The sequence below is a fragment of the Canis lupus genome, chromosome 20, assembly GCF_003254725.2.
Source record: "Canis lupus dingo isolate Sandy chromosome 20, ASM325472v2, whole genome shotgun sequence".
Taxonomy (NCBI): domain Eukaryota; kingdom Metazoa; phylum Chordata; class Mammalia; order Carnivora; family Canidae; genus Canis; species Canis lupus.
In genome coordinates, this window is record NC_064262.1 from 43,297,760 (window position 1) to 43,319,735 (window position 21,976).

Below are 21,976 nucleotides of genomic sequence, written 5' to 3' on the forward strand. Positions count from 1 at the left end.
AATTACACTGAGGTTTGTTTCTCTCTTACCGTATCACTTAAAAAATAGCTGGACAAGATTTCACCAAATTTGGGAGTTATAGATGAAATGATCTGACTTAAGTATGGCTTATGAAAATTAACTAGAAATTAATTTCAGCAGAACCTGGAGGATACCCCAAAAAAGATAGTTTATCATTTTAAACAGTACTGAAACTTAGAAACAAGGCAAACCCTAGGTGCCTATTAATCACACAAACTCAGTCACTGTAAACTAAATAACAAAGAATAGCTTTAGGCACCCACCAAGTCATAGGATGGGTAATACAAATTGTAGGCAATGTTTTATAGTTAAGCTGCTTCTGAGGAGGTAACTCTATGCGGCATGCACCAGGGTGAAGAGAGCAAGGTTCATTTATTAAGTGGTGGTGGCTGACCTCCAAAATAAATCAAATCAATGTAAATAATAATTGCAGCTATCACTTATTAAGGGATTATTATTTTGCCAGACACATGTACTATCTCATTTAACTCACACAACAATCCCATGAGGCAAGAATTACTGTTGTCCCTATTTTAAAGATGAGGAAAGTGGGGATTCATAGCCATGAAATGACTTGTACAGGGTCCCTCAGCAAGAAGGTGGCAGATTGTTGTTCAAATCTAGGTTTTTCCACCTGTTACGTCCAGGCTGACCTTAGGCTTCAGTTACTATAGGGGTCTCCATTTTGTCTCTTGGGCCTGAATAGCTCTGGGCCCGGAGCTCTTCCTTGAGCTTCCTCTGGAACATCTCATCCCATCCAAGGCAATTGGAATCCCGCCTACACCCCCTCAACCACCTGCACCCTTTCATAAATGTACAATTTTGCTATAAAAGCCTGATCTTCGGCAATTTGCCTATACTCACTAATTGTCCAAAATAAGTTGGTGTAAGTAAAAAACAACAAGATAAATCCAGTTGAAGAATCACAGTAAGACAAAGAATTATACTTCAGGCAAAGAGCCAATTCACTCTGCACCGTCTCTTTCTAATAAACATAGCAGCAGTGATGGAAAACAATGTCTGGGGGAAATAATATCTGACATAAACCAGGAAGACAAATACCTTTGACTATTAAAGTAGAACACAAATCTCCACATTTGGTAGTATAAAGTTATTAACTCTTCAAGTGACAAAGAGCCATTATAACTTGCCTTCCTTTTTAGGAATACTTCTTGCCAATGTCAGTGCAGCATAAATTTTCAAACCAATTGTGACAACAGATGCACCTAGTTCTCTAAGAAAAATTCTTTAGAATGAACTACGAGGTGGCAGATGTCATTTGTATAGGACCCGGCAGGTTAATCACAGCAACAGCCAGTGGGAGAGCCAGGAAATGTTTAACAGATACCTCCCTGGAGGAAAAAACCCAGAGTTGTAGCATTTTGCTGATGTCCATGGATGATGTCCAGTAAATACTCCCACTGTGGTTGTGATTTCAAGCTACTGAGGTGACTGATCAACACAGAGCTGGAGAGAGATGTGCACAGTGGGCTCTCAGGAGCTGCTGTGAACATGCTCCAGCCAGCCGCTGGTGATCGCTAATATTTACTCGTTATGTACTAGGTGCCAGGTACGTGTTAAATGCTTCATAGCCATTCTCTTTGATCTTTATCACAGGCCAATGGGCAGGTATGGTTTTATCCCCATTTTATAGATGAGGGAATGTCACATAGCTAGTAAATGTGAAGAGCTGGCATTCAAGTCCTGGCCATCTGCTTCAATGGTCTCTGCTCTCAACTGCCCTCCTCTATCTCACCTCTCTGTAAGTAAAGAAGGTATTGTGACCATTCCCGCCCCGTTTTACAGATGATACACTGCTAAAGAGTAAAGAGCAAGCTTTGGGGTAACTGAAATGTGGTGAAGGGGACGGACTCACAACAGCCAAGGAAGGGGCTTTCTCTTCCTGTTCTGGTAAATTTCATCTGTCCTTCAAAACCCAGGTCAGAAATTCCCTTTAGTGGAACCTTTCCCAAATGCCCCATAGTTGTTACACCCCAGATTTTTTTCTTATAAAAATTTTTATTTTTCCTTTCTCAAATAATCCTTGCTCATTAAAGAAGATAGAAAATATCAAAAAGACAGAGAAGAGTCTCTTGTGGCCTCACCTCCCCCTCCTCACAGCACTTGATCCCTATTTGTAGTATTGGACTCACTCCCCTACCCAGTGACTATCTATTATGTTTCACCCCTACCAGACCATGTGAACTTCACCTGGGAAGACGGCCTGTGTTACCAACATCTGTAGCTCCATTTAACCCCACCCTGGCCTACCTCCATCCCTAGCACAACACCAAACACACGGCTCCATTAATCCATTAATCCAAGTGCTTTATCAGGTCTTTTAACTTGTACAAGGACACACTAGGCTTTTCATGTTTATCTTCCAAGCTGTCCTGATTTTAACTAAAGTTGGTTCTCTTCATTTTTCTTGACCACGTTACAACATCCTTGCCACCCTGAGTGGGACAGAGCGGGGGGGGAGCGGGTGTTCCAGCAGGTGTCTTTCCTTACCTGCATCCCTCTCATCTTCTGGAATCGTGCAATGGTGTCACTGATGGTGTACACACGCACATGGCCCATGTGCAACTTGCCAGAAGGATAAGGGAACATGGAAAGCACGTAAAACTTGGGCTTTGATTTCTGGGAAAGAATGACAAAGAATGACAATGAGCATTTATTTCCCCAGGATTGACTGAGACCTATATGTACATAAAATTTTGGCACTATTTTTTAAAAGTTTAACATTTTTTAAAAGTTTCCTTTAAAAAAAAAAAAGCTGCTCCCATAAACTGACAAAAACATCAAAAACCAAACTTCAAAGCCCTTGTTTAAGCTAAAGAATGTCCAAAATAATGCCTCAAAGTGCTAATTACCCATATATATATTTTTAATCCTTTTCCCCCCTCTTTTCAAAGCTTCCCTTTTAAGACAGTTTCTATCTAGGCCTTAAAGAACTAGATGCTTTTCCAAATGAAGCTCTAATGCATACATCCATATAATTCAAGGACACAATAGTTGAATTACACAGATGTGACACCTCTAAAAATGGAGCCCCTTCCTAAATCCCCTGTAGCTGTATTCAGACCCGGATTTAACAAGTTGACCAGGATCCTGAGGCCCCACTTAGGGCCCTGGCTTTCTCTGCTGTATTGTGAGCTTATCTTTTGACAAAGTTGAAAGGGGAAAGTAATGAGAAAAATCATAGCCAACGAGGCAAGAAGGTTGTTGTTTCCCAGGGGTGATCTACAGACAGCCTCCTGCCAGGGTTAGAGAACCTCCCAGCTGCCAAAGACACAGCTGCACCAGGAGAAACAGAAAAACAGTATGTGTGTCCAAATGGAATGAACACAGGGCGGGGAGTCCTTCTGAGATTGCTGACTTTGGGCTTATACACTGCCCGAGGGGATAAGCCTCCAAAGGAATCATGGTAATATTTAATTGATTGCTAATTAGGGGTCTGTGATTCAAGGGCCAAGGCTATGTTTAATTATCTCCCTCTCCATCCCCCCCTACCTCATTCCATCTCACCCCCACCCCCAGCAGGAGTTTAATACCCAGCCTCCACAGAGTACTTAGGACCTAAGGGCATTTTCCCCAGCTACACAAATCCTGTCCAGGGGACAGGTGCATTCCCGCTACCCAGCCTTAAATGCTCTCATGGCAGGGCTCTCAGAAGAAAGGAAGAGGTAATTGCTTTGTTGGGTCTCTGAGGGTCAGCACCTTCTGATATTACCACTCATTTATTTATTTCTGCCTCCTGTTTTTCTCTTTCTGTCCTTCCTTCCTTCCTGTGGCCCTGCTAGAGTACTTGCAGGTTTTGCTTCTCCAAAAGGAATGAAAACAAAGGCAGAACAGAATATTCGTGACTCTTTCGTGTACAGGGGGGTGGTATATTTTTTGCTAAGTATTTGCACGACTGATCATTGACACAGCCAACTAGAATCAGGGAAGCAGAAGAAACCAGAAATCAGATTCTTTCCAAGTCTCATTTGACCCTTTGCTTTAAACTTCCTGCAGCAAAGAAGTTAAACAAACCTTTAACTGGGCTACTAATATGGGGCAAAACAAACTAGAATTTTCTCTGTACTGCCCAACCCAAAATTACCAAGAGGTAAGTCAAGCTACCAGAAGGAAAGAAAGGGAAAAGAGAATACAGAGGACTCTGGCAAACACACAAACGAGAAAATCACATAATGCTGGAGTGACAAGTGCAATTGATTTACATAAATGGATGGAAAGCAGCACGCTGGTCACACACTTTTATCAGAAATTGCAGATCCATGATCCTTAGGAAAACCTCAGGAGACAGACAGTCCCTGAGGTGTGGAGGCAATGGGGACTCAGGACTTGCTGTCTTTAAGAAGGAAAGTGACATATAATCCTCTCAGCTTGGAAACCAGTCCCTCAAAGAAGGGGCAAGACTTTACTCTGTCACTCAGTGCAGAATCTGGAGCAAACTGTCCAAACCATTGGAACCTCACTCCTCACAATGGATTAGGTCTATTGCCTTTTCTTTTTTATTTTTATTTTTATTTTTTTTTTATTTATGATAGTCTCACAGAGAGAGAGAGAGAGGCAGAGACACAGGCAGAGGGAGAAGCAGGCTCCATGCAGGGAGCCCGATGTGGGATTCGATCCCGGGTCTCCAGGATCGCGCCCTGGGCCAAAGGCAGGCGCCAAACCGCTGCGCCACCCAGGGATCCCTCTATTGTCCTTTTCTTGGGGCATTTTTAGGGGATGTGGGAAAACAGCTATTACACAGAGGTCTTTAGGATCTGGGAAAAAAAAAAAAATCAATAAAATCCTTGATATAAACCATTTCTGGGTTTTCATTTTAAGTTTTGACATTTAGCCCATTTTTCTTTTATTACCTTCTTTCTGTTATAGTGATTTATCTTTCTATATTATGTTTATTTAATAACTGATCTTACCCCAAACATTTTCCATATACAGTCTCTTCCTGACTACTTCTTTTCTTCAGGTCTGTCCAACAGATTTAATTTATAGTACAATTGAGTGATTCATTACGTACTAACTAAGCCAAACTCCAAAATGGAGCTTATAGAAGATATGCAGAAAAGCACTGCTTAGCAGAAGTCTTTCACATTCATGACTATTTTTGTTTATTGCAGAAGAGGTATTCAGCTTCCCTCATGTCCCTGCCTTTTGCTTTTCTATGTGAATTAAATCATTTTCCTCCGTGATAATGAAATGAGTTTTATCCTCTGGGGATGGCAAGAAGGAATTATGGTTGTTTGTGGTAAAACAGAGCAGGAATCTGACTGAAGGGGAAATTCTCGTAATTATATAAAAGTGTAAGAATGTAAGCCTTTAAAAGAAATTAAGATTGCAAGTGATGGGAAGGGGATGGTTTTTATAAGTGGGACCTATTATTTTTGCCAGCTTCTGATGTCAGGAGAAAAGATAACTTTTGCCTCTTTGTAGATCATGTCCCAGAGCTGTGGTGGAGGCTGGAACGGGCAGAGAGAAGGAGCCCAGAGTCCCAGCTCTGGCCCTAGCGTTGTTACTAACTGTGAAACACTGGGCAAATTCCTTTGCCTTTATGGGCTCAGAAACTGTAAATCAACGGTGAGGCAACAAAAGGTGGTAGGCAGGTATCCCAATAAATTACCAAACCTCCCACTGAGACTCTGTTTTCTCATCTCTCAAAAATTCCCCAGGGTTATTTCAGGGTTAAATGAGGTAATAGAAAGATAGGACCTGACATACTGTAAAATGCTCATTAAATGGAACTTATTTTCATAATGATGATAACGGCAGGACATTCAACTCCTAGAAATTCATCTGGATGCATTTATTTATTTATTTATTTATGTAAATAAATTTATTTATAAAGTTTTTTTTTTTTTTAAAGATTTCATTTATTCACTCATGAGAGACACACACACACACAGAGAGGCAGAGACACAGGCAGAGGGAGAAGCAGGCTCCACACATGGAGCCTGGCGTGGGACTCGATCCCGGGTCTCTCGGATCACACCCCGGGCTGAAGATAGCACTAAACCGCTGAGCCACCGGGGCTGTCCCTGGATGGATTTTAAATATCTTTACTAGCAGAGTGAGGTCCATTCTAAATGCTTCGAAATCCACTGACATCCACTTGTATTCATAGTCCCTCACAAAGATACCACACATTTTTATCCTCTTGTATCTTTGATTTATGTAACATTTCAGTGAGTAAAATGTGTTCAGCCACATTTTCTCACTTGGTTCTCAAAACAATTCTGTGAGAAAAACAATGCAAAGAAATCTGAGGATCAAAGAGGTGCCACAATCAGGCTGAGGTCTTGAGGCCAAGCCCATAGTACTGGCCCGGCCCCAGACTGGGCATATCGCCCCCTCTCCACCTTATCATTCCCCAGTGCAGACCCAGAGGGGGTGCCACCAGCAGATCACTCTCCACATCCCTCTAGCTACTTCTCCAATTATTGATACACAGTTTATTTTGATCCATTTAATTTTTTAAAAGAATTTATTTATTTAGAGAGTGCATGCACATGTGTGCGAACAGGGGGCAGGGACAGTGGGAGAGGGAGAGAGAATCCCAAGCAGACTCCACACTGAGCGTAGAGCCTGAGGCAGGGCATCATCCCATGACCCTGAGATCATGACTTGAGCCAAAGCCAAGGACCAGAGGCTCATTTATGACTGAGCCACCTACCAGGCACCCTGTGATCCATTTAAATTAAGAAAAAACCAAAAACAATTACTTAAGAATGAAATCCCACAAAAATCAGTAAGCTACAACTTTAAAATGTGTGGCAGCCACTAAATTATAATCTAAACTAAGAAGAAAAAAGACAAAAAGAAATGCTAATTTTACTCTCCTTGTTCAGAATTCAACTGCTCCCTAGTTTGTTTCCAAAATACGTTTAGTTATATGAGTCTGGTTGTGTTGACATGAAGGCTTTTCATGTCCTGCTGAGGCAGACGTCAGGCTTTCAATGTACAATCATGCATCCTATTCAAACCTTCCTTTTTATCATTCCACTTGTTATCCACTATACCTCTCTCAATACCAGATTTTCTTTCTAACCAATTCCCAAAACCATCCTCTTCACTTTAACACAAATAACTGCCCTCAGCACTCTGCACAGTGATCAATCTCCTAGAAGGCAGGAGTCTGAAAAGAACGAGAATCAGGAGATGGGAAAAGGCAAGTCTAGGGAAAAGCAGTCTCGTGCAGTTATATTTACTCAACTGCTTGCCTCTGGCTGAATCTCTTTAATGTTATGTTAAATGTAGAAAGTCTATATTATTTGGTAACTATTACAAAAGGATGGTCAGAACTTGAGAGTAAACCATCTTATAGTGCTTGGCTCTGATCAGAGTCAACATTTCATGTAACACATGACATCTCCCATTTGTTAATTTGACCAGTATCAAAAGGTAAGGGTTACCATACCCAAGACTATCCCCGACAGGCTGGACTCCTAGAGAAGGAGCGCTGCTCCAATATGGCACCCCACGGAAATGGAGTACAACAAAATACTTAAGATAATTATTCAAGGGGAATACCAATGCATCCAGAGCAGAAGTCAAGGACTCACTAACTCATACAGCTGCCACTGTAAGCCTGGATCCCAGCCCCAGATCACACCAGGGAAGGGCTGGCACGTCCCAAACCTTGATGCTGAGATGGCAGAACCAGGTTGGAGGTCACAGTCTATGGCCAGGGGAGAGGCAGGCACTTCTCAAAATATGCAGAATATTAAAAGCTCCACAGGTGAGGGGTCCAGGTGTCATTCCTGGAGCTTCACGTCTGACCCTGCCTGATCCTGGTGCGCTGCCCCACCATGCAATGCACCATGAAGGACCCAACCCCTGCTACGGCTCCAGCCCTGATGAGTCTCTCCAGTAAATGCAGCTCCAGCATGCCCAGTGTGGCACTGTCTGCATGGATCCTGTGGATATGCACCACGCTGAAACCCTAAGCACTGTCTTTGTCTGATCTCATTCAATCACTCACAAGCATCTGAGGCAGCAGGTGGGTACTATTATTAGCACGGTCTATAGGAGATAAGAAAATTGAAGCACAGATTCCACCACTTGGTTCAAGGTCACTCACTTAACTTAATTGACCTTGGGCAATAGGGCCCCGGAGTCCAAGTCCTTAGCCCCTCTTTTCTACCCCCTTTTGTGTGTGTGTGTGTGTGGCACGAGAGCAGTTTACCAGGGCGGGTTGGGGGCCTCTTGGAGGTGACATCAGAGGACTGGAGGAGGTAAAAGAGGGTGCCAAGAGAACACCTGGGGAAGAGCCACCCGGGCAGAGGGAATGGCACATCCAAAGCCCTGGGGTAGTACCGGGCCTGGGATGTGGGAGGAACAACCAGGAGACCCCTGTGGCTGAAGGAAAGCCAGCGAGGTGCCCACGAGTGGGGAGGCAGGGAACAGACTGCAGGGGGCTTTGCAGGCCAGTGTAAGGAGTTTTTATGTCCTACTTAAGGCAGTGGGGATCTTTTGAAGGCCTTTTTCAATAGGAGGATGGAGTGGGCTGATTTACTTTTCAAATGATAACTTCAGCCCTCAGAATACTCACATCAGCTTCGGAAATTTTGGAGGCCTGTTCTTTGATTCGTTGATGCCACCATTTCTCGACATCCTTTCTTGTCTGCAGCGTGTACTCCTTCGTCCACTCTCCCGTGGCACTGTAAATACCTCTGGCACATCCCGGAATCACTCTCCTTCCAACACTGATGATAGCTAGTCCACCATCTAGCTGGTTTTTCAGAAAAGAGATGTAAAAACCCAGTCTCCGGCAGGCAGAAGCCATTGTGCAGAAAGGTGGAAGGCCTTGATAAAGAGAGCAGAGAGCACACTTAGGAGCTGCCCAGAGAACCCTCTCACTAGTTTGTCCTCCTGTTCCACATAGTCTGGTGTCTCCTGAACATGCACATGCTCTCTTATTTTTGATGACTTCCTTTCCTGAAAATAACATAGGAGAACTTCAACTGAACAAAACACAAACTTTTTAATGGAAAATATAAAGGCAGTCAGTGTTCCCAGATGCCAAAGATACAAAACTCCTACAGGAGCAAATGGAGACTGCCAGCTGGGCCAGCCCCTGCCACAGGCTCCCAGTCTCCCTTTCCTGAAGACCAGGCCAGGGTCTGTCCAGCACACTTCTCGTCCCATCATCCAGGCTTCAGAGGAGTTCCAACCACAAGTTGGCTTGGCCTGGGGCTCAGATGTTGCCTTCCAGAGGTGCAGAGACTTGGAGAAATTACTTGCATTTTTCATACATATTGTAAGTTCCATGTACTCATAAACTGAGCCAAGAAATAACTATTATTTATAAGACTGCTTATTCATTTAGTTCTTCATTCATTATTCACCAAATATGTATTGAGTGCCACTAGGTCCACACACTGTTCTAGGCAGTGGAGATACAGCAGAGAACATAAAGTCTCTTCTTTTGTGGTACTTATACATTAGTAAAGAAAAGCAGGTAAGAATACAAACAAGTAAATATACGTGTATAATAGTGGTGAGTGCCATGGTGTTTTTAGAATACAACCCATAGGTTGGGGTCCACCAGGACATCCAGCAGCCATTCAAGACTCAACTTGAATGTTTCACTGGCTTTCTCCAAAGGTGAATTCCAAAAATGACCTCGTGGAAGCAGTTTCATGTTTTTCTAAAAGGCTGAGGGGACAGGTCATCAAATATTTAAGACTTATGACTAAATAGCCTAATCTTTCTGCCTTCTTATACAAGACCACGTGAGAAGTGCTACAGTAAAAAAACAGATATAAAACCAAGAGAGAACTAAAGGAAGAACGTGCACTTTAAGCTGGTGTTAATTGTTTGATTCTCCCAAAAATTTTTCCATAGCTACTAGTGTTTGGCCTGTTTTCACACAGGTCCTGGGTCACAGATGTTGCCAAGAGAGTTTATAGGCTTACACAAGTGGGTTTCACACCCACATAAAATGGCATCACAGTGTTGGCATTTTACAAGATGGTCTGCCAAAGATCTTGATATACCAAGTCTCACTGTATTTAACATCTTTTGCCTCTTTGGGGGTGGAAACAGACAAAAAAAAAACAAACAAAACAAACAAACAAACAAAAACCTGAAAACCTCCATATCCACTGGGCTAGGCTATTCTAAAGTGTGTAGATGTGACTATAGATATCAAGGTTAACTATATAGAAATGGTTGAATAACAGCAAGTCTATATGACCAACCTGATATATAGACACTTTGTACACTTGAGGCAATTGTATTTATTTTTAAGGGTTGGGTTTCTACATAATTAGAACTATCCACGGGAGTCATGGATTTCATGGTTCCTTGGCTAAGTCAGCATTTTCCTATTTTTACAAGCCAAAGACTGCCCAATTAGCAAGGAGCACACAGAGATGCCTGCCATTTCTCTCCTGAACTTCATTCCCTAAGAACACATAGGAGAAGGTTCGGGACTATTCTCCCCAACAGAAACAATGGGACACAAAAAACCATAAAAACAAATTAACCTGAGCCACAGTCTCACAAGTTTTTGCTTTCATTGCTTGTTGGCCATTGTGACAAATGAAAACCCAGAGTGCAGACAGATCACCAATATGAGCAATATGAAGGGAGGTCATTCTTTCACTGAAAATTCTAAATGTCTCTGTAACATCCTCATATTATATACTAATTGTAAACAACACATACAACACTATCTACCAATGAGAATAAGCTTTCTAAATATGCTTACATAATACATGGCTCACTGACAACCTCTCCTTTACATAAACCAGTGGTATAGATGAAACTGATCTGGGCATTTAAAGAACTCAAAGTTCATAAAGAAAAAAGCACAAGTAGATTAGAAAGTGATATATTATTTAATGAACGGGAAAAAATTTAAATTAGACCCTCATCCTAAACCATAAGCCAGTGTAAATCCCATACAGATTAAAGAATTTTTTTAAGTATCATAAAACAAGACAAAAATATAAGTATTTAATATATTTTTCCAAGGTGCAGGATGTTCTGTCCTGAGCATAAAGCAACAGAGGAGTTCACAAACCATTAATAAATTTGACTCTGAAGATGTGTCAGTATAACAAAAACACCATGAACAAAATGAGGAAGTAAGCAATAAGCTGAGACAAAAACTTTGCCAAAACTGCAATAACAAAAGATTATCCTACCCTATAAAGAAACATATGAACAGAGAAACGTTGAAAAAGAGACATATGAAAAGAAACATATGAAAAGACAAACGTTGGGGATGCCTGGGTGGCTCAAGCGGTTTAGCACCAGCCTTCAGCCCAGGGCGTGATCCTGGAGTCCCAGGATCGAGTCCTATGTCAGGCTCCCTGCATGGGGCCTGCTTCTCCCTCTGCCTCATCTCCCTGTCTCTCTCTTGGTCTCCCTCTCCATGAATAAATAAATAAAATCTTTAAAAAGAAAAAAAAGAGAGAGAGAAACGTTAAAAATCCAATTTAAAAAATGGGCAAAGGAAAAATGGAAACAGAAATACAAATGTCTAAGAAACATATGAAAAACATCAACTTAAGAACTGATCAAAAAATGCAAATTAAAACAACAATGAAATATTTTGCTTGACAGATCAGCAAAAATCTGTTAAGTGAAAAATGGGCATGTTTACACACTGCTGGTGAGAATATAAACGGATTCCACCTCTCTGGGGAGCAATGTGGTAACATGTCAAGAATCTTCAAGAAAAATTCACGCCCAAAGTTAGGGGATCCTCAAGACTCAGGGGGACACAGCATATAGTATGATACTGATAAAATAAAGAAAAATTTTCAACTTTAATGTTTGTGGGCCCTGCTCCTGGGCTCCCAGGGAAGCTACACTTTAACACACTTACCAGGGTCAAAATGATTTGGCAAAGTATGGGCTCTCTTTCTGTGTCAGCACACATTGTATATCTGCTTCGTTTATGAAACAATACAAAAAGGAGCATTCCAAACATAAAGATTTTTAAAAATGGGAAAACCTCCCTGGTTCCCATAAGATTAAAGTCATACAGTCCTGCATATACTAGAAGCATAAACTAAGGTCTGCAACTTTCTGAAACATCCTTTGTCTAATGATTTGCAACTTTTTATGTAAAAAAGAAAAAAAAATGTATACAACCCTACACCAAATGTTCCTTCCCTGGAGCTTATATAACCCCACACCAAATGTTCCTTCACAGGAGCACTGTCTTCTTTGTGAAGATTCTGTACCCCAGCAGCTGTCCTAACTTGGCGTTGAATAAAACCCACTTTCTTTTAGAAATTCTAAAAGGCTTGTTCAATTTGCCTTGACAGGAACTTCCTGATGCTCAGTGCTGTTCTCTTTCTTTGCTTTCCAGGCCCTGCTCTTGGCCACTCCACCACCAAAGCCCTGAGGGGCCCAGCCTCTTCCTGGCAACAGATGCAGCCGTTTTATTAGAGAATTATGCCCATTCCATCGATGTGAAAGGTGTGGCTCAGGTCTTGTATTTAGGATCAACTCGGCCCTTTTCTTCCTTATCTCTGTCTCATCCACTTTCTTGCCTAGATGCTTGGAATCCGGTCTTTTCTCCCACATCCTTCCAAAGCATCAATCCTCACTACTGCACTTCAGAGTAGTCCTGATCTCACCTTCTCTTGGGGCTTAAGGTTAAGCTTTCCTTTTTTTTTTTTTTTTTTTTTTTTTTAAGGTTAAGCTTTCTGATAACGATGGAGGCAGCGGCTCGTGGTCAGGACGGGACAGGCCTAAGAACAGGACAGAAATGACAATCCTATATGGGCCAAGAAACCTACCGGAAGAGCAGGAGACAGACGAAGAGACTGAACACACGGAAGAAGGAACGAGAGGGCATTTGCGTGCGCCCACCAGAAAATGTGCAAGGGGCCGGGGAAGGTGCATCTTAAAGAAAACAGATTTTGTGACAAAAAATACAGATTTTGGCTTTTGCAAGGACTAAATCCCCTGTGGCGCCTCAGACAATGATTTCCAGTCGGGAACCGTGGGTCGTCTTTGGACGATGAGGAGGTGGCCCCACGTCATCTCTGAGGGCTCCCGAGCCTTCCTACGCTGCGGCAATGACCTCGGGGCACGGAGATGCCCTGGACGGTCCGACCCCCGGCCCAGGGAAGCAAAGATCCGGGGATGAACTAGGGCAGGGGAACTTAAGCACACAACTACGTGACCAGGTGCATTCTCCTGGGGACGGGAGACTCCAGAGCTATCCTCAGGGCCCGTGGCTGCAGGAGTCTGAAGACCCGGGGCTCAGGGGCTTCCTAGGTCAGAAACGCCCGGCTCCGGGGCCACCTAACCCAGCCCGCGCCTCCCCTTCCTGCCCTCGGCAAGTCGGAGCCTCCAGATGCGCGGGCAGAGGCCTCCCCTCCAGAAGTCCCTCGTCCCTCTGAGCCTTGGGCCGGGGTTTACCTGCTCACAGGCCCTGGCCTGCGGCTCCTCACGCCTCCGATTCCACTTTTAGGGGAACACGGCCCGGACAGTCACTGTGGGCGCCGCCATGTTGGCAGAACAACAACTTTATCGGTAGCGACCGGCGCAGACACAGACAGGCGGGGGCGGGGCCCGGGAGGCGGACGCCCGGCAGCTTGTGGGCGGGGCATCTGCGCGGCGGCCCTAGGCTCCGCCCCCCGTTCCCGGGCCCCGCCTCCCGGCCGCAAGCCCCGCCCTTCGGCCCAGTCCTCTGCCGGGTGTCTTTCTTTTCTTTTTTCTTTTATTTTATTTTTTAGATTTTAAAAACATTTTTATTTATTCATGATAGACATAGAGAGAGAGAGAGGCAGAGACACAGGCAGAGGGAGAAGCAGGCTCCATGCAGGGAGCCCGATGCGGGACTCGATCCCGGGTCTCCAGGATCACACCCTGCGCTGAAGGCGGCGCTAAACCGCTGGGCCACCCGGGCTGCCCCTCTACCGGGTTTCTGACGTCACCGAAACCATTACTTGCGGGTCCGATTATTCCAGTTGCTGCAGACAAGTGAAAGACACCAGTTTGGTGGCCCCGGAATAAACTAGATGGCAGGTGGCGTAAAGAGCACTGGGAGTGTCTTGATGTCAGGATTCGCATCCTACGGAGAAAAGGGAACCCTCTTACACTGTTGGTGGGAATGTGAACTGGTGCAGCCACCCTGGAAAACTGTGTGGAGGTTCCTCAAAGAGTTAAAAATAGACCTGCCCTACGACCCAGCAATTGCACTGTTGGGGATTTACCCCAAAGATTCAGATGCAATGAAACGCCAGGACACCTGCACCCCGATGTTTCTAGCAGCAATGGCCACAATAGCCAAACTGTGGAAGGAGCCTCGGTGTCCATCGAAAGATGAATGGATAAAGAAGATGTGGTTTATGTATACAATGAAATATTCCTCAGCCATTAGAAACGACAAATACCCACCATTTGCTTCGACGTGGATGGAACTGGAGGGTATTATGCTGAGTGAAGTAAGTCAATCGGAGAAGGACAAACATTATATGGTCTCATTCATCTGGGGAATATAAATAATTGAAAGGGAATATAAGGGAAGGGAGAAGAAATGTGTGGGAAATATCAGAAAGGGAGACAGAACATAAAGACTCCTAACTCTGGGAAACGAACTAGGGGTGGTGGAAGGGGAGGAGGGCAGGGGTGGGGGTGAATGGGTGACGGGCACTGAGGGGGGCACTTGACGGGATGAGCACTGGGTGTTATTCTGTATGTTGGCAAATTGAACACCAATAAAAAATAAATTTATTATTAAAAAAATCCTAAAAAAAAAGAAAAAAGGATTTGCATCCTAGCTTACCTACAACTGCCTGCTGGCCTTGGGTAGGTCTTGTGACCTCTGGGTCCTTAATGATGGTTCAGGATCTTCTTCCATCATATTCTGTGATTTTATAGCCCTGTGAAGGGAATTACCTGGCCGTGATTTGGGATAAAGTGTACTTTTCTCACCTGGAAGTGGGCTGGGAGTCAGGAAAGCAGGATTCCTGACCAACCACTTTCCTGGAGGAGTTTATGTACCCACAACCCAACCCCTCACCTGACCCCACTAGTGTTTCTTGCTACAAATGAAGGAATCAACGAACAAATTGTAAAGGACCAGTGGCATATGATTTTTAAAAAGGTAAAGCCTGTTTATTTTATTTTTAAGATTTTATTTATTCATGAGAGACACACAGAGTGAGGCAGAGACGTAGGCAGAGGGAGAAGCAGGCTCCCTGTAGGGAGCTGGATCAGGGACTCAATCCCAGGACCCTGGATCACAACCTGAGCGGGAAGGCAGATGCTCAACCACTGAGCCACCCAGGTGCCCAATAAGCCTGTTTAAAGGAGATTTTGAAGAACTCCTATCTGTGGGCAATCAGGAATACTGAAATGAACTTGGTAATTATGCAAAACTGGTTGATGATCCTATAGGACAAGAAAAAGTAATGTTTGAGAGCCATCTTTTTCCATTGTTGACATCAGTTGTACTTCTATAAAACAAGTCAGTCCACTACTATACATATTCTACATTTTAACTTCTACTCTTACAATGCTGAACAATGGAAGATAAGGAAAGGTGCATACACCGCTAGCACCAGATAAGTACCAGACCAGCACTCCACCCAAGGGACACACAGGAATTTTTTTGCCCGTTTCCAAGTCTTTAACCAAGTTTCCGGACAGTGGGAAATCTAAATACTTGGCTGTTCAAAGGGTGGGGTCTCCAGACTCCCATCAGCCTCACCTGAAAACTTACTAGAAATGTTGAATCTCAAGTCACACTGTAATCTGCTGAATCAAGCTCTCCATTTTAACAAGATCCCCAGGGGATTTTCAGGCACACGGAAGTTTGAGATTCACTGTCTTAGGATGTGAATGTTAGAAAGGATCTTGAGAACAATCTAGACCAGCCTGCTCCTTTTACAGATGAATAAACCGAGGCCCTACAGAACTGACTTGTCAAGTTCAAGGTCATAAACAAGTTAATGGAAGGTTTGTGATTTGCCACCGGACCTGTAGCCTGCTAGAATAGTGCCCTTCCCAAGTTGCAGAAGGGAAGGTCACGAGGATCTGGGGCAGCTACCGCTGCAACCCTCCCACTTCAAAGATTAGGACATTGAGGCCCAGAGATTAGATACAGCTTGCCTAAAGTCATACAGCCAGTTGATGGAAAGGCCAGGATTCCAATCCAAGTCTTCTGATCTCTCCACCCCTGAAACTAGATGCTTGATTAATTTTTTGAAAGATTTTTATATATTTTTTGACACACACACACACACACACACACACACAAACACAGAGCACAAGCAGGGGGAGCCAGAGAGAGAGCAGCAGACTCCCCACTAAGCAGGGAGTCCGATGTAGGGCTCTATCCCAGGACCCTGAGATCATAACCAAAGGCAGACACTCAACCCACTGAGCATCCAGGTGCCCTTAGATGCTTAATTTAAACTGACACCATGGATGCAGTGACTCTCATATTAACATGCTACACTTAAAGTAATTTAGCCTTCAGGTATGTCATGTTTTATCCATCTATAACTAGAGCGCCCTTTCTCTAATTATCCAAAATACTAAACTCTAAGTAGCCTCCACCCTTATGTTGGTTCAAAATCTCTCTTCTCTCTTAAGAATTAAAGTTAACATTGACTTTTCTAGGAGATTATTTCAAATAGAATTTTTCTAAAAGCCATTTGCTTTACTGGAAAGTTGCTATTTTTACATCAAAGAAGACAGTAGCATGAAAGTAAATCCCTTTCACTCTTAAAAAGCTTGCTGCAAAGATGCATTATTGAATGAAAGAGACAAGTTGCTGGGCCATGTAGAAAGTTACCCCACTTTTTATTTTTTTAAAAGGAAAGGAGATAAAAGAAATACATTTGTTAGTATATGTGTGGAAAGAAATCTAGAAAACTATGTCCCTATATCCTGTGATGATCTCTAGGGATGGGGTGGTTCTCTGGGCCTTTCTTTTTATGACAAGCTTCTGTATTCATTTGCTAATTTCTATTAGCTTGTGTGGGAGGCTGAATAATGATTCCCAAAGATATCTAGGTCCTCATCCCTGGAACCTAGGAATGTCACCTTATATGGCAAAAGAGACTTTGCAGATGTGATGAAATTAGGAATCGAGATAAGATTATTCTGGATTGGTCAGCCCAGGTGGCTCAGCGGTTTAGCACCGCCTTCGGCCCAAGGCGTGATCCTGGAGACCCAGGATGGAGCCTGCTTCTCTCTCTGCCTGTGTCTCTGACTCTGTCTGTGTCTCCTCATGAATGAATAAATAAAATCTTTTTAAAAAGATTATCCTGGATTATCTTGCTGGGCCCTACATTCCATTATATCTGTCCTACTAAGAGAGAGGCAGAGGGAAGTTTGAGACAGAAGAGGCAATGTGACTCCTAAAGCAAGATGCTACCCTTTTGGTTTATTTATTTAAAAAAAAAAGATTTTGGGATCCCTGGGTGGCGCAGCGGTTTGGCGCCTGCCTTTGGCCCAGGGCGCGATCCTGGAGACCTGGGATCGAATCCCACATCGGGCTCCCAGTGCATGGAGCCTGTTTCTCCCTCTGCCTGTGTCTCTGCCTCTCTCTCTCTCTCTCTCTCTCTGTGTGACTATCATAAATAAATAAAAATTAAAAAAAAGAAAAAAAGATTTTACTGATTTATTCATGAGAGACACAGAGAGAGAGGCAGCGACATAGGCAGAGGGAGAAGCAGGCTCCCCACAAGGAGCCCGATGCGGGACTCAATCCCAGGACCTGAGCCAAAGATGCTCAACCACTGAGCCACCCAGGTGCCCCCATACCCTTCTGGTTTAGAAGATGAAGGACCCTGAGCCAAGGAATGCAATAAGTCAGCTCTGGAAGATATAAAACACAAGAATATAGATTCTCCCATATGATTCAGCAACTCCACTTCTGGGAGATACCCTGAAGAGTTGAAAGCAGAGTCTTAAAGAGATACTTGCACACTCATGTTCATAGAGGCATTATTCACAATAGCCAAAAGGTGGAAGCAACCCAAGTGTCCATTGAGTCATGAGTGGATGGAGTAAAATATGATGTTAACCTATAATGGAATATTATTCAGCCTTGAAAAGGAAGCAAATTCTTACACATGCTACAACATGGATGAACCTTGAAGACATTAAATTTGTTTAATAGGCACAATGTTTCAGTTTGGGAAGATGAAAATGTCCAGGGGGACAGTTGGTGGTAAGTAGCTACATAACAACATGAATATACTTAATGCCACTAAACTATACACTTAAAAATGGTTCAAATGGTGTTTCATGAATATTTTAATAAAAAAAGAAAGAGAAGAAAACAGATCCTCTCCTAAAACTCCCAAGGGGAGTGCTGACAACTTGATTTAGACCCAGTGACACTGATGGTCAAGCCACCAAGTTTGTAGTAATTTGTTACGGTAGCCATAGGAAGCGTGATAGTTCAGCTTCCATGACTTTCTATGCAGAAAAAAATCAAGAAGATTTTTTGGTAATAAATAAATTAATGCCCATCACCATGTGTTTGGTTTGAAGGGGTGTGGTGGCTTCCCTTCTCTACTCTCTGTTCATTTCCTTACCCCTCCCACTTGCTCTGCATTCTCTTTGTCTAATATAAAAGCTTGTGTGTCAGCAATTTCCAGAATTAGGAGTCTCCATTTCTTTTCCTCAGTGTAAAAATAAGACTATTCCTCTATCTTACCTCACAAGGTAAGGCAAATTTACTAGAAGTGACTTAGAAGTGCCGAAGTCATAAATAATTCCAACCGGACACTTATTTCCATGCTTTTGTGATCTTTCCAAAAATAAGTCACTGGGGCAGCCATGTAAATTCTTCCCTGAGCTGTCACATTTCAGACATTGATTCAGGTCTTCTGGGAATGGCATTCAGTTATCCATTATGGAGACAAAAGCAAAACCCAAGATTCTTACTACTATATGGATTGTTTTACAATTAAAAAAAATGCCTGAGTCCTGATAATCAAATCACTTAAGGTGTAGATAGACTTATCATCTATGCTTCACAGCAACACCTGTTCTTCCCTCTTTCCTGACTAGGGCTTCTAGACTTCCCTGAAGGAAACCACCCCTGTACCCCAAATCTGAGCCATTTAGTCTTGTGGACTTGACCTTTCATCCCCAGGTCAGAGGTCTGGCTGAATCAATCTGCTCATTCCATCCCCTGACCACAGAGACAGTTCAGACAGGCACTTGACCTAAGCCAGAGCTCTCAGAAGGAAGCACAGAAGCCTTCTGCTGGGAACATTAGAACCAAGATTCTCGGGGATCCCTGGGTGGCTCAGTGGTTTAGCGCCTGCCTTTGGCCCAGGGCGCGATCCTGGAGTCCCGGGATTGAGTCCCACGTTGGGCTCCTGGCATGGAGCCTGCTTCTCTCTCTCTCTCTCTCTCTCTCTCTCTCTCTCTCATAAATAAATAAATAAATCTTAAAAAAAAATAGAACCAAGATTCTCTTTCTTGGCTGCTAGTTGCTGCCTCAAACATTCCAGAATCACATTAGGAGAGCCTGCTAAGACTGGATGCAGAAGAAGTGGGTCCTGGTACCACAGAAGGATCTGCTCAATCAAGCCCTGCCTGAAGCTAAATCGCCTTTCAACTTCCCATGCACAGGAGCTGGGGAGGCCCCTTAGTTGCTGAAGCCAGTTCAACTGGGGTTTTCTGTTCATCACAACAAAAGTTATCCTGCTATACCCGCCTACCCAACTGACAGGGACGTCACCCACCCTTCTCCCTCCCTCCACATGGAAACCGTCTCCAGGTTTTGTTACCTCTGCTCTCAAATAGCTTTCCCCAGCCCTCCACTGTCGCCTGGCACTGAATACAACCCTCCTCTCTCACCTGCACTGTTGCAATGGCCTCTTTACCACTTCCTAGTCATCTATCTACCACTAAGGACAGTACACGGTGGGTACTCGGTGTATGTCTTTTAAATGCAACCTTTTAAAACTGGCAAGTACACAGATTCCATATTTGTGAATTCATCTACTCTCTAAAATCTGTGTTAACCCCAAAATCAATACTTGTGGCACCTTTGTGGTCATTCACAGACATACACAAAGGAGTGAAAAGTTTGAGTGCCACCCCCCCATCCCATGCATGTTCCCATGAGACCTAACAAGATGCCACTCTACCTCGTTGTTTTGGCTCTTATACTATAAACAGAGTATTTTTCCAGGATATTACATGCCATGTTTTTTTATATTTTTGTGCTTTCTGCTAGTGAGTTCACGCTTGAAAATGGATCTGAAGAAAAGCACAGAAGTCCCGGTTCCAAGCACAATAAAGCTGCGATGTGTCTTATGGGGAAAGAATGTGTGTTAGATGATCTTTGTTCAGGCATGAGTTACAGGGCTCTGGGCTGTAAGTTCAACGTTAATGAATCAACAATCTATATTAAATAGGTGTCAGTAAGCAGAAACTCACATACAAGAAATGGATCAGCTGGCAAAAACTTTATGACCAGAGGCTTTCAGGAACCTAACCCTGTATTTTCCTTAGAAGAAATGCTTCAATATTCGCTAATGTAGAGCTCGGGTGACTTTATAGAACAAAATTACTGTGAATGATGTGAAACAACTAACTGCATGTGGAAAGCAAAAAGGAGTGACCCAGCTCTTCTGACATCATAGTTATCAAGAGCACATGCTCTGGGCAGAGGCAGCCTGGCTTTTAGCTCAGCTCTACCACTCTCAAGATGAATGGTTGTGGGCAATTTCCTCAGCCTCCTTGATTCTCAGTTGCTCTGCCTGTAAAAGAGGATTGTTGTGCTCACCTATTAGGTTGCTGGGAGGATGAAAAATTTGTAAATGAAATTATGTAAAGTGTTTGGCCAAGTTACAGAGTAAATACTCAATAAACAGGATCTATTGCTTTTGTCATTTTTATTGAATTTAAAGAACTGGCCTACACACACTACAAGTGCTTGGCAAATGCCAAGATTGTACGGGAAAGAAAGAGATCTCCTGTCTAGTACTGACCCCATTCAGGCCAGGAGGGAGTGGCATGGAATGTGCCCTGGTGATATTTTTACCAGAGTGCAAGCTCCTTGAGGACAGGAACTGAATCTTGCACACACCTTCAGTGATGTGATGCCAAATGAGTAAGCTCAAGAGGGAGGCAGATCCAGGGAAGAATCATAGTTTAGGGACACCTAGGTGGCTCGATCGCTTAAGCATCTGCCTTCAGCTCAGATCATGATCTCAGGGTCATGGGACCGAGCCCTAGGGAGTCTGCTTCTTCCTCTCCCACTCCCTCTGTGTCCCTTTATCTCTCTCTCTCTCTCTCTCTCTCTCTCTCTCAAATAAAAAAAATATCTTTTAAAAAATAAAGAATCACAGTTTAATTACTTACTGGCTGTGTGAACTTGGACAGACCACCTACCTTGCTTTTTTTTTTTTTACCTCCAATGATAATTAATAGCGTCTGCCTCGCAGAGATGGTGTCACTGTTAAGTACAACAACCCTCTTATGGTGCCTGGCATATGGGTCTTTTGGTAAATGTTGGATTCCCATCCCAGCAGAGGCCAGTTTCCTTGATTATATCTCAGCCCATTCACTGGCCCCTCACACCTTGCTCCTTGGCTATAATTTCCCACTTTTCCTTATTTTATATCCAGACCTGGGCCTAATACCCCTCCCCTACTGCAAAACCCCATTGCAGTGGTCCCTACGTCTATTTGAAAAGTGCCCCTCACTGTTTTAACAAATGTCATGGATAATTCTTTAACAGTTCTTACTGAGCTGAAAGTCAAATCAGCAGCATTGATGGGCCAAAAGACTCATGATAATCTTTGCAGAGCCAGGATCAGAGAGGTCAGTAACTGGGAAAATAAGAGTAGATGCCCTTCTGAAAGTTGCCACAATGCAATCTTGACCTTGAAGGGTCTGGAGTAAAATCATTATTTTCCTAGGTGCCTGATATTAAAAAGCACTCACTTTTGTCATCCCTTCCAGGGTACAAAGTCTACTGAAAGTGATCTCA

General features: G+C 43.5%; 1 protein-coding gene and 1 long non-coding RNA gene across 9 annotated transcripts in view; one reads left to right on the plus strand and one right to left on the minus strand.

The window, feature by feature from the left end:
* Positions 1-21,976, minus strand: part of LARS2 (leucyl-tRNA synthetase 2, mitochondrial) — a 189,139-nt gene that overhangs the window by 140,908 nt on the left and 26,255 nt on the right. For 5 of the 8 annotated variants that reach the window (XM_025458244.3, XM_035702739.2, XM_025458239.3 and 2 more), the window contains exons 1-3: positions 13,420-13,556; positions 8,582-8,835; positions 2,533-2,661 (exon numbers count right to left, since the gene is read on the minus strand). In XM_025458244.3, coding sequence (XP_025314029.1) covers positions 2,533-2,661; positions 8,582-8,815 — 363 coding nt within the window. In that variant the 5' untranslated portion in view covers positions 8,816-8,835; positions 13,420-13,556. Of the gene's footprint in view, positions 1-2,532; positions 2,662-8,581; positions 8,836-13,419; positions 13,557-14,788; positions 14,886-21,976 lie in introns of those variants that run through there. The other 3 variants (XM_025458241.3, XM_035702736.2, XM_025458240.3) reach the window with 2 other exon arrangements.
* On the plus strand, positions 3,607-13,425 carry LOC118351612 (uncharacterized). The gene is made up of 3 exons (XR_004807305.2): positions 3,607-3,707; positions 12,359-12,468; positions 12,689-13,425. It is a non-coding gene; the product is annotated as an uncharacterized LOC118351612 (long non-coding RNA).